The sequence below is a fragment of the Megalopta genalis genome, chromosome 16 (assembly GCF_051020955.1).
Source record: "Megalopta genalis isolate 19385.01 chromosome 16, iyMegGena1_principal, whole genome shotgun sequence".
Lineage (NCBI taxonomy): Eukaryota > Metazoa > Arthropoda > Insecta > Hymenoptera > Halictidae > Megalopta > Megalopta genalis.
This window is the reverse complement of record NC_135028.1, coordinates 1,439,430-1,452,203: the sequence shown is the minus strand read 5'-3', so window position 1 is coordinate 1,452,203 and position 12,774 is coordinate 1,439,430. Positions and strand designations below refer to the sequence as shown.

Genomic DNA, 12,774 nt, shown 5'->3' with positions numbered 1-12,774 from the left:
TCGCAGGAATGTCAGGTGCTTCAGGTCCGAATCGAAACTCGGGAGGGTCGCACGTCCTCTCCTCGTTTCCCGTCGCCTCAGAGAGACGATCGTTCGAAGGTCCTACTAACCATGGACATTCTGTTCTGTCTATTCCAGGGAACCCGGTCGGCGAGCTGCTGCACCAAGTCCGGCCGTTCAGCGTCGGTAGCCACCCTTGCCCGACCTGTGACCGCACCTTCAAGCGGAAGAACAGCCTGAGCAGACACCTGTTGTACGCCTGCGGCCAGAATCCTCGGTTCAAGTGTCCTTACTGCTGGTACCGATGCAAGCTCCGCAGCAACGTCTACAGACACGTCCGTACGACGCACAAGAAGCGCGAGGTGTTCGCCATGGACGTCGTCAGGCACTGCGTGAACAAGCCGAAGTGAAGTCCTCGGGACGGTCCCCAGCGTGTCCTCTATTTCAGCTCGTCTCGCTCGGCGCCCGCACCTCCGAGACAATGATCCAGCAGCGGCGGCGAACGATCCACGGTCAATGACGATCCACGCGGCCCGTGCCGAAGCCGGTCCCCGCGTTCTCCCCCTCCGCACTCTTCTCTCCCACGGTGTTGTTGTGTGTGTGTGCTCGTCGCTAACACGTTGTACGTTGATCCGCTTTCCGTCGAACCGATATCATCATCCTATCCACGGTCTCAGCCGCCTCGGAGGAGGCGGCCCCATTGTCCGATGGCCGGGTCACTCTCTCAGGGGCGTCTTAACGCGCGACGTTCCGCCAATGTACCGCCGCGGCCTCCTTCCTCATTATACGATCTGAATGTGCAATAAACGATGTTAGAAACTGTTCCATACCAGCGACTAATTGTCTTCGCCACGGCCGAACCAGCCGGAACACTCCGGAGGGGTGCCTTGTCCTCGCATTCACTAACACAACCCTCTCTGGGACGCGCGTACGCACCGGTGGCTCACGGGAACTCACGCTGCAGCCCGGCCGGAGGTCTCACGAACCGCTTAACCCTCGCATAATCGCACCGTGTCACGCTTCTTGTTGGGTCCCGACGCCTCACGGCGCCGCAAACTCGCATCCCCCATAGGCGCGGAGTTCTTTCCCCCGAGGGCGAAATTAATCGCGCGACGATAAGGGTGCCTCTCGACACTTTTCTTCCACCTCCACGTCGCTCTGTGCCGCCGATTACGTGATCCTTTCGGAAGGGACCGCCCTTTCGACCGGTTATTTTAGGGACGAGGTGATATTTCCCGCTCGGTTTCCCCGCGGGCCGAACAGCGGACGACAGAGTTTCACACGCCGGTGTTAATTCCGTGTCGTCGGCGACGCCGCGGCGACGGGGCCACAGACGCACCGTGTAATATACCGACGGTCTTCGTTCTGCTTCCAGATCCGTTGTACATCACCAGCGCCCGTTACAAGAAGCTGCGTGTCCGCCGGTTAGTCGACATCTCGCACAAGAAGTTCCCGTGCCCGAACTGTCCGAGCGTGTTCGTCTGGAAGTGCACCCTGAAGAGGCACCTGAGGAACGAGTGCGGCAAAGAGCCGAAGTTCAATTGCCCTTACTGCGACTACCGTGGCAAATGGAAGGCGAACGTGATCAGGCACATCAAACGGGTCCACAAAGACTGCAATATCTACGTTTACAACAGTTAGGCTAATCTGTCGGCTAATCCTGGAGGGCGGGCGAGACGAGTACGTTCGTCGCGGGCGAACTTTTACAGATGTTTATTCTTCTTCGTCGTTTGATGCGTTGTCTTGTCGTTGGTATCGCAACCCTCCGCGCGTTTTTCTGAAGCGGGAACAGGGGCGGCTCGACTTCTCGTCGTCTGCGACTGCGATCGGGAATTTGCGAGACGGGAAGCGGGTGCTTCGACCAGACGATATTTGTGATTGATTTTTTTACGAGCGCGCGGAGGGTTGAACGCGAAGGGTGGTTTCAGGCTGTCGCGCTCGCGATAATTACTAATATTGATAATTGTAAATATTAATGATTATAGTGTTTAATAATTATAAGGAAGCGAGATGATAACGAGGTGAGATTAAATCCGCGGAATTACAATATGGCCGCCTTATTGGTGTCCGATGCGCGGATATTTTTAGCCTAATTCGCGATCAGACTGCGCGGAGAGATGCGATTATAATCGAGCATTGCGTCTCGTTTTTACAGGTACCGATTATGTAATTGTATGTAATTTTGTATTGATTGTATTAATATCGATGATATTAATAATTATAATATTTAGTAATTATAGTATTTAATTACTATAAATATTAATAATTATGGTATGTAATAATTGTAAATATTAATAATTATAAATATTAATAATTATAGTACTCAATAGTTATAATTTTTAATAATTATAGTATTTAATAATTACAAATATTAATACTTATAATATTGAGTGATTATAAATATTAATAATTATAGTATTTACTAATTATAAATATTAATATTTCTATTAATTATTATATAATTTACGATCATTCTTGACAATCAGTAAACAATAAAACAAATCTCGGTGATCGGTAACTATAAAAATCGCATCTCCTCTCCCCAAATTGCCTTAATTTTGCGCGCAATCTGAGAGCTCCAATTATTCAAGAAATTACCATGTCCCTTTTAAAAAAAAGCGTCGTCAACGTTCATAATCGCCGCGCTCTCGTCTCTTTTCTAAAATCGTCTCCTAACGACAAATCACCAATGCCGTTCGCCTCGCACCGCGAGCCTGAAACAACCCCCGCAGAACACAACAATTCCACACACGTGCCTGTGAAACCTTTCGACAAAAAATCCCTGCGAGACACGTTTTCCCTCTTATTCACCGCGAAACGGTGGCAAACTAGGCTAAGCGCGTTGTTATCCGCGCGGATTTCGCTTCCGCGGCTGTGTAACGAAAGGATCAAAAAATAAAGTACGAGGAACGTTCGAACGAGGCCGCCACGAGTCAGTCGCGGGGTGGTTTCTCGCGCGTTAACTTTCGGCGCGCGCATCCACACCGGCCGGCCGAACCGCGGACACGATTATATCGCGTGAAAAGAAAATGGCGGATGCGGCGCGACCGATCGATCGCCACGAGAAAACCTGGTCTCTGTTGGTTCTGTTCCAGGCTCCTTCCAGAAGCTGTGGCCGTTTAGCAAGATCGGGATGCCGGCGAGACGGCCGCACGAGAACGTGTACGTCTGCCCGAACCCGAATTGCGCCAAGTCGTTCAGTTGGAAGGGGAACCTGAACAGGCACCTCAGATACGAGTGCGGACTCCAGCCGCGGTTCAAGTGCCCGTACTGCGAGTATCGGTGCAAGGTAAAGGGGGACGTGAACAAGCATATCATCAGGAAGCATCCGGGCTTCGCTCTCTACGTCGTCGATCTCTTCCTATCCTGATCAACTTCGCCGCCGGATCACTTGTATTTTTTAAACCCGGAATAAAGATGACATTTTCTCTCGAACACGTTAAGCGTCCGACGATTCAATCTATTGCCGTGTGTTGTATGTGTGTATGTGTATGTGTGTGTGTCCTCGTCGATTCAAGGATCGATGGATCGAAGGATCTATCGATCGAACGGCCTGAGAAAAACGAGCGTCGATCGACGCCGATTTATGGAAAAATTATGTTTTAATGTTATTTTGAAATGTGTTTTGTAAAATATATTTTATATAATATTATATTAATGTTATTGTTATGTTGACGTTATGTTAATATTATGTTGATATTATTATTATATTGACATTATATTAATATTATATTGATATTATTATAATATTAATATTATAATGATATTATTAATATATTAATATTATATTAATAATATTATTATATTAACCCTTTGCACTCGAAGCCATTTCAACTGTAAATCTAAATTAATTTTTCTCACTTATGGTATTTCCATTTTTCATGACAAAGTGCATTTTACAATTGCAATTTTTTACATCTAAACTTTTATAATATAAAAATTATCTTGAAATATGATGTAACAATTTTAATGGTGCCTCAGAGTCATCGCTCGAGTTCAAAGGGTTAATATTATATTAATATTATATTATTATAAAATAATAATAATGTTATTATATTGACATGATATTAATATTATATTATTATAAAATATATTCTATAAAATATTGCACTATTATTATACTATTAACATCGACGCCGATTTTGGAAGAAAATATTCGAACCTTTCTATTAAAATATATATTTCGCGAAATATGATCGGCGTCGATCGACGCGAGCGAGATCGCGAATTCTGCGCGCGCGATGATGCGAGCACAGCTGCCTGGAGGACGACTGATCGCGAACGACCCGTTCTTTTGCAGGGTACAAAGGGTCCCTGCAGAGGCTGGGCCACCGTCGGACCAACTGGTTCATGAAACCGAGCACGTACGCCTGCCCGAACCCGAACTGCCGCAGCGTGTTCGCTTGGAAGAGGAACCTGACCAGCCACCTGCGCTACCAGTGCGGCCAGAAGCCCCGATTCAAGTGCCCTTATTGCGATTACATGTGCAAGGTGAAGACGGACATTAGGAAGCACATCAGGGTGAAGCACAAGAACCACGACGTCTACGTGATCGACGTGTTCCAGTCGTGGAAGGTCGTCCGATGATGAGCTTTCTTCCTAGCACGCGTCTTCATCGTCGTCGTCGCTGGGCGGTTCAAATACGGAAACGATTTTCTTCGAGATTTTCAGCTTCCTCGAGGCTCGGGCGGACCGAGTTTTGCCGAGGAGAGTTTGCTTGATTCGACGATCTCGAGCCGGTTTGCGAACCATCTCTGCTCGAAACGCGAGCGAACGTCGGCCGAATTCTCGGCGGCCTCGCGCGATTCTGCACTGTTTAGGGAGGATTTAGGGTGGTGAACGAACGAAGATGAAGTCGAAGATATTTGCTTGAAAGTGAGACGTTGATTTTGATTTGTTCGGGAGGTTTTTGGGGTGAGGTTGTTTGATATGGAAAATTGTGGATCCATGTGTAGGTTGTCTAGAGAAGAATTGAATTTTCTATAATTATTCCTCGGCTTGGAGGGACAGAAGTGGACGATTTTTGAAGAGGAGATACGATTATTTCGGCTTCATGGGTCAAAAGTAAGGAGTGCTTTGAAAAGTAGTATCTTTCCTTCCAAAAATGGCTATCTTCGTTCACAAGCTGAAGGACGATTGGGGAGAATTTATTGCTTCAGTTCATTCGATTGTTAATTATTTTAATCACAAGTGTAATTCAAATAAAATGCAATTCAAGTACAGTGCAATTTAAATACAATGTAATTGAAATACATTGCAAGTTAAATACAATGCAATTCAAGTACAGTGCAATTGAAATACAATGTAATTGAAATAGAGTGCAATTTAAATACATTGCAATTTAAATACAATGTAATTGAAATACAGTGCAATTTAAATAGAATGCAATTCAAATACGATGCAATTGGAATTGCTTTCTTGCAATTGAAATACAATGTAATTCAAATACAATGCAATTGGAATATAATATATATATATATATATATATATATATATATTGCTTTAATTCAATAACACCGCGATTCGTAATCTTAACTCGACTACAACTTAATTCGAAATTAATGCAATCTAATCACCTAAGTATTTTCTAATTCGTAATATAATAATAATATATTAATTACAGAAAATACAATTACGTAATATATTAATTACAGAAATTACAATTTAATTTCCTTTCCTGCATATCTTTCTAACATATTCTAATTTGAAACGTCCACGTCCGACTACTAATTGACCTTTAACAATAAATCCGCGTCGACGATGAGATGATGAGAATTCTCAGAAAATCCACAACGCGAGATCATCTGCCTTCTAATTAACCGTGCAACTTCGTTCGTTTAATCTCGCAAACGGTTTGCAAACAATTTGAGATCGTCGAGTTAAGCGAGTCGCAAGCTCCGCGAAGAGGACAATGCAGTGTAGAGAGATACAGAGCTCTGGATTTTTGTTCGAAGAATAAGATCGTTATTCGAGACACAACAGTTTCGACTTCTTTGTTTTTTTTTTTAAATAACAAACACAATCATCCTGTACAAAATACACGACCCTGCCAACCCCGATTCACCTTCTTCTTCTTCTTCTCGGAATCGTCAAGGAACGGACGTCCCGACACACAAGGCGAACCCTTCTTTTTCACGATGTATGTACCTAATTAAAGCAAATTTACGAACCGAGACTCATCGTTTCAAATCCGAGGAAACCCAACGACATCGCATCTAGCATCGGTTTTTCCTTCCTAACGATGAAAAAACCGTGCATCGCTCACGCGTGTACCGCACTGTTCCGTGTCCTCCGGGCTTCGTCGGGGTTCGAACTAGCAATGGGCGACGTTGAACAGAAGCTGACGATGCTAAGAAGAGCATCGATCGCAAAAGGAACATCGAATTTCCGTAGCCGATATTTTCGCAAAAAGCAGCGGCAAATATCGATGGCACAGTTGAAAGAACGTTTTCCAATTTGTGCTCAGTCCATTAAATGTTCGGAGCCAATTCAGGGTTGCGGAGCCGGTTACTGTGTGGGCTGGCCGATTACCGTGCCTTTGGTTTTATTATTTTCGGGCGTAATTGACTTTAAGTTAATCACGAGATACGAGACGTATTAAACTGTTTTTTTAATTTGTGGAATCGAACGATATAAATGAATAAACAATTTTAATACGTCTTGATCGATGAATGTTAAGTTAATTATGCTCGAAAGGGGACCGAAGGGTTCAATGGCGCGATCTGAGCGCGAATTTTAGGGAGAAATCACTTCTACTTGAACGTTCAATGGGGTTCCGTTGAATGTTGGAACCAATTTAGGGTTGCGGAGCCTGTTACTGTGGGCTGACCAATTACTGTGGGCTGTCCAATTACTGTGCCTTTCATTTATTTTCGGGACAATCAACTCAATATTTATCGAACGAGACGTATTAAACTTTTTTTATTCGGAAAATAACAAAAAATAAGAGAATAAAAAATTTTGATATATTTTATTCGATAAATATTAAGTTATTAATTACGCCCTAAAGTAAATGAAAGGGTTCAATAGCGCAATCCGAGCGCGAATTAGAAAGAAACGATACCCTCCCCGCGCGCGCCCGAGCGGAAATTAAAGCTCGATGGAAATGCCTGTGGCGAGAGGGGTAGGGGGGTAGGCACGCTGCCCCGACACACAGCCCCGCATCGTTTCGTTTTACGAATAACGCCGACTTTTTCTCCTTCTAGGTATCAACAACGTCCGTCGAATCGGAAAGAAGTTCCCGTGTCCGAACTGCCCGAGCGGCTTTGGCCAACAGCCGAGCCTGACCAGGCACTTGAAGTACGAATGCATGCAGGAGCCGCGCTTTCAATGCCCGTACTGCCATCAACGAAGTAAAAAGACGTCCCACATTTATTCGCACATCCGAAAGAAACACGCGAATTTCAATGTGTTCGTCGTCGACATATTCGGTCAGCCCGACAAGCTGTAATGCGCGCGCGCGCGCAAGCCACCGGGCGGACGCTTCGATTTTCCGGGTGAAGATGATCCCTCCTCCGCTTTCGGTACGTTTCGAATCCGTCGAATCGACGGGGCAACGTTCGCGCGGCTTCGTTGCGGAGGAACCGTTCGTTTCGTCCGCGCGTCGTCGTTTCGACGGAAATCCACCCTTCGCGACGCGTCTGCGACTCCTTTTTTCTCTCTCTCGCGGTCCCGACGATTGCTCCGTCACTGGGAAAAGGGCGTCGGCCGTCTCGCGTCGAGCGAGAAACGCTCCGAAAATCCGGTTCCGTTCGAGCGGAAAAACGGCCGATTCCAAAGTTACGCGGGCTCGCGAACATCGACGCAGAGGGAGATGCGTATTTCCAAACCCGTGGTCTCGGACGCCGCGTCGAGCTCGCTTGGTTCTACGACGTCGAAACGACGACGACGACGACGACGACGACGACGACGGACCCTTGTAATTATAATTATTACAATTATAATTATAATGTAATTATAATTATTATAATTATAATAATTATTAATTATAATTATAATTTGTCGCGCGGTCGCTCGGCCGCCATCTTGTAAGAATTGAACTGTGCACGAACGAAATAAACGAACATTTTCTATCCGAACCAAAATAATAATCAGAGTCCGACTTTCTATCACGAAAAAGGAAGCGTGGCGAGCAAGACGCAGCACAGCGTGCGTCGGCGTAGTTAAACGATTTTAAAATCCGTAGCCGAGAAAGAGAGAGGCTTGCTCACGATTTAGAAACACGACCGTTTTCCGATTCTGTTCCAGGATACTACACCGATTGGTACAGCTACTGCCCGTGGAACGTGAAACCGTATCAGTGTTTGAACTGTCCGAACAATTACTCCACGAAAGTCCATCTGAAACGGCACGTAGTCAGCGCCTGCAACGGGAAGGAGCCGCGTTACAAGTGTCCCTATTGTCCCTATAAGTCCCGCTATCCGTCCGACACGTACAAGCACGTGAAACGGCTCCACGAGCTGCACGACGTGTTCGCGATCGACGTGGAGAACCAGAGGACCTACTTCCCGAAAGACGCGGCGCCGCTGATCCCGGACAAGTTGATATTTTGAACGAACCGATGATTGGCGCAGACGTGCGCGCGCGGCATGTACAGACAACTTTAGGAAATTCTGCGACTAAAAGTGTACTTAAAACCGATCACCCGTCTATTCAATTCAATGTTTTTCCTCATTCCTGCGAGGTTCTTTTTTTCTATATTCGGCAAGGAATATGGAGACCGAGACTGTTTATTCGGGAAACCCGAAGACGCGGACGATTTTGGGCTTGAAGATGGAGAGAGAGATTTAGAGCGTCTTTGTCTCTCCCTCTCTCTCTCTCCTTCTCTCCCTCTCTCTCCCTCGCTATCTCTCTCTATATTTCCCTCTCTCTCTCTCTCTCCTTCTCGAGCTCTCTATCTCTCCCCCTCTCTCCTTCTCTCCCTCTCTCTCCTTTTCTTCCTCGCTATCTCTCTCTATATCTCCCTCTCTCTCGCTATCTCTCTCTATATCTCCCTCTCTCTTGATATCGCGACCAAAAGCTATTCCCGTCGTTTCCAACGGTCGTCGGTAAACCGAAAACTGTGTTCGTGATTAATAACGATCACTGGCGATCGAGATGATCTCAAGCAACAATTCGATCGTTTCTCGTTTCGGTTTTAAACGGTTGTCGTCACTGAAAAAAAAGAAGGAAACTCCCGCTAACGAGCGACTTACCGAAGGAGGGTCTACACAGCCGGGGGACGGACGGGGTCCTAGATATTTTGTAGTAGTTTGCACGCACGAACAATGTCGTCGGCGATCTTTGTGTCTCGTTGCTGGAACTGCCTGGGACTCTGCGCAAGTATCTCGCTGCGTTTTCTGTTTCAGCGTGCTGGGGCTACGCCGCGTGGCGGAACAGGTCGAAGAAGTACTGCTGCCCGAACTGCCCGAGCGGGTTCACCCGCGAGACGAACCTCCGGCGGCACGTGCGCTATGGCTGCGGCCAGGGGCCCAGGTTCAAGTGTCCCTACTGCGAAATGCACTCGAAAGAGATCTCGAACGTGTATAGGCACATCAGGACCAAGCACCGCGGCATGCGCGTGTTTCTCGTCGACGTCGCCACCAATCGGCAATTCTACGCGCGCAAGAATTAGGCTTCCGTGCGGACCTGCTTATGGTCAAGGTTATGTCAAGGTTATAGTGGGGCCGATCACTGAATAAATTGCCGCATATTTTGTATCCTTTCACTTTCTTTTTTTTCTTCTTTATTTTGCAATACGATTTTTCATACCTGTCTATGCTTCTCTCGTGTTCCCGAAATCGAAGCGAGGGCACAGCAATCGACTCCGCTGTGTCGCGGCAACAGGGATGATCTCCTCGATGGCGCAGCAACTGTCGCCGAGCTTCGAAGTCCGAATTTGTATCCAAATCTCTATCCGATTTAACAAGATTATATTTATTATTTCAGAGTTTTGTAAGCGACCGTTGTTCGTGCTATCGTTTCCCTTCGATCTTGAATTATCGGGGCGAATTATCGGCTGGATCGTCCGTTCGATACGAAATGCAGTTCGCGATCTTAATGGCCGGCGTTTTGGACTACGTGATCCAAGCTTGTGTCGGACAGAGGCGACCTCTCGCGGCGCTACGTTCGTTCGAATCGAACTTCGTCGGACGCGTGTGCGTGTGTGCGTGCGTGTAAGCCTGAGCGGAGAATGTATAATAAAAAAAAGAGAAACATTTAACCGAGGCATTGTCATATTTCCCAAACCCGAAGGTCGTTCGAAGGGCGAATCCAAAGAAAGGTGTTCCGTCCCGTTAACCAATAACTCGAATAACCGGATTCGTCCGATCCCTTCCGCGTTCATCGACCGTCCTCCGCCCGCCGGAAATCTCTTCACGTTTCTGTAATTTTGATTCCAGGCTTCGTATACTATTCGCCGTTAACTGGGATGCCGAATCAGGGCCAGCAGCAAGGGCAGCCGTATTGTCAGCGACAGGCGGGCTCGAAACTCGGGAACGGCGACAGGTTAGTTAGCCGATCAAAAAACATAACCTGAACTCGTGGTTTTTGCTTCTGGGATTTGAACAAAACGAAAAAGAAAGAAAAGAAAAAGAACGTTAACCACTTCTCGATTGCAGGATTCTCGCGCGTTCGCTATAACGTTTCAGGAGGAAAATGGATATTGTTTTGATCTCGAATTGCCTAGGGTAAGTGCGGGTATTAATTGCGGACGTCCCGAATACTGTGACGTTTTGTAAAAGCAATAAAATCGAATATTTTATAGCGTGTGATTTTCTGAAAATGAATCTTGTAATTTTTTATACGTTTAATATTGACGTACAATTGCTCGCAAGTGCGGGTATTGCTTGCGGAAATAGTGCGACGTTTATAACACCAAATACTACGACGTTTTATAGAAACAACGAAATCGAACATTTTATGGCGTGTGATCTTCTAAAAATGAATCTCGTAATTTTTTTATAATATTGACGTACAATTGCTGCGCAGTAACAGCAATCGCGGTTTCAATTTAATTATTTGATTCTTATAATTCAATACTTATACTATTTTAATAATTTATAATTAATATAATTTTAAATACCTGTAACGGCAGTCGTGGACGTTGATTCGAAAGGCACTTATATTTTGGTAATTAATAATGAACTCAATTTAAATGAATTGAATTTAGCGTTATTCTTCTTCGTTACAATAATCGTTGCTTCGATCAAAAACCGACGCGCACCGTCACTGCCATCTATCTTCGAACATTGTGAATACACGTTTTTCGGCAGTGTGCGTACACAACTGCGCGGTGCTTTCCGGAACTACGCACCTTACCTATGCAGCGCAGTTCTCGGTGTGCGGGGCGCGAATATGCTCGATCGTGGAGGGTACCTGTACCTAATTTTGTAAAGTGCTGTAGTGAGATAATCTTGATTTTTTGGAACTGTAGTTGTGTGTGTACGTTTAAAAGAAAATCGGGAAAAGTGCGATGGAAGAGAAGTGCAAGGGACGGAGTGATAGAGAACGGTCGAGCGATACAAAGAAAAGGAGAAATGTAAGGTTATGATGCTGCGCTAAGGAAAACGTGGCGTTAGCGTTGCAAGAAATTCGCGGGGAAAACTCTGTTGCGCAGATATCTCGGAAACGCAGAAATGCAGAGAATGCAGCAATCGGTATGTCCGTAATATTTGACACGTGATAATCTGTTCGAAGTATTTGACACATAGTGACAGAAACGTTCGCAGTATTTGACAGGCGCGGTATTTGACACAATCGAAATATAAGCGCAGTGATATATATATATGCGCACTTATGGTTTCTTTGCATTGTGTTGTGCAATGAAATTTGTGTTTTCAGAGATATAGTATATTTTATGAGAAGTTATTATTTTTATTATATTTATTATTCGTGATATTTATGAGAAGAAATTAATTCATATTGATTAAATTATTAAAGCATAATATATACAGCTCAACTCGCGTCAATTTGTTGGCAGAAAATTATATAATATTTTCTCTGTCAAAGTACGCTTTTTTTTGAGAAATTGCAATATATAATACCTACGCTTACCCTATTTAACCTATTATTCGACGCGTTCACAAAGTTGCGTCGCTTTTTCTGCGCCGCGTCGACGCGCGCGCGCATCGCGGCGGCGCAGGGCATCGAGAATGCGGCGGTTATTAATTTTGGCGGTGCCCGATCGAGAAGTGGTTGATACATTCACCGCCAAGAGAAATTTACCCGACTTTCCGTTCACGTGGATCTCGGATTATTTTATACGCGCGCGAAGAAGGAGAAAGCGGAGCGGAAATTGAGAAAAACCGGTAAATCCGAATTGATGGTTATTATAAATCCGCGTGACGATTATTATAAATCCAGACAGATTTCAACGACAAAATGACCGTGTGTGTGTTGTATGTCTCTCTCTTTGCCTAGAGTGCGTCACGAATTGCGAAGCAAAGACGGAAACACTCGGTACACGAGACGGCAATGCAAAAAATGCTACGAAGAGAATGTGAAGAGATTTGGTCGACAATTTGCAAAAAATCGTACGAAAAAGGTTGTAACGTTCTGCGACGATTGCCATGGGAACCCTTACTTCTGTTTGCCATGCTTCAATAAGGTTCACCGTGACATGCCCATATAATCATCCACATCGCAATTCTTATCGAATAAATATATTTCATTTGTTTACCAACGCAATTTGTTTCCATTCTAACTGTGTTAACTACACTTTTGTCGCCGTTCGACGTACAGTCGGCCGCGAAACTGTTCCTCGCACAGCTTTTTAAAAGCGCGATCGCTTTTTTT

At 45.2% G+C, this 12,774-nt stretch overlaps 3 protein-coding genes across 6 annotated transcripts in view; all 3 read left to right on the top strand.

The window, feature by feature from the left end:
* LOC117221210 (uncharacterized) overlaps positions 1–12,774 on the top strand; it is a 136,377-nt gene that overhangs the window by 66,321 nt on the left and 57,282 nt on the right. Inside the window, exons 7-8 of one of the 4 annotated variants that reach the window (XM_076526930.1) lie at positions 7,206–7,352; positions 8,248–8,640. The exons of the other annotated variants lie outside the window; for them this stretch is intronic. Coding sequence (XP_076383045.1) covers positions 7,206–7,352; positions 8,248–8,552 — 452 coding nt within the window. The 3' untranslated portion in view covers positions 8,553–8,640. Of the gene's footprint in view, positions 1–7,205; positions 7,353–8,247; positions 8,641–12,774 lie in introns of those variants that run through there. 4 annotated transcript variants of the gene reach the window in all.
* On the top strand, positions 172–3,435 carry LOC117224668 (uncharacterized). Its single transcript, XM_076526933.1, has 3 exons — positions 172–512; positions 1,376–1,636; positions 3,096–3,435. Exons 1-3 carry the CDS (start codon positions 305–307, stop codon positions 3,368–3,370), a joined length of 744 nt encoding a protein of 247 aa, XP_076383048.1. The 5' UTR covers positions 172–304; the 3' UTR covers positions 3,371–3,435.
* Positions 3,156–6,175, top strand: LOC117224491 (longitudinals lacking protein, isoforms A/B/D/L). The gene is made up of 2 exons (XM_076526952.1): positions 3,156–3,289; positions 4,301–6,175. The coding sequence occupies exon 2, from the start codon at positions 4,351–4,353 to the stop codon at positions 4,585–4,587; it is 237 nt and encodes a 78-aa protein (XP_076383067.1). The 5' UTR covers positions 3,156–3,289; positions 4,301–4,350; the 3' UTR covers positions 4,588–6,175.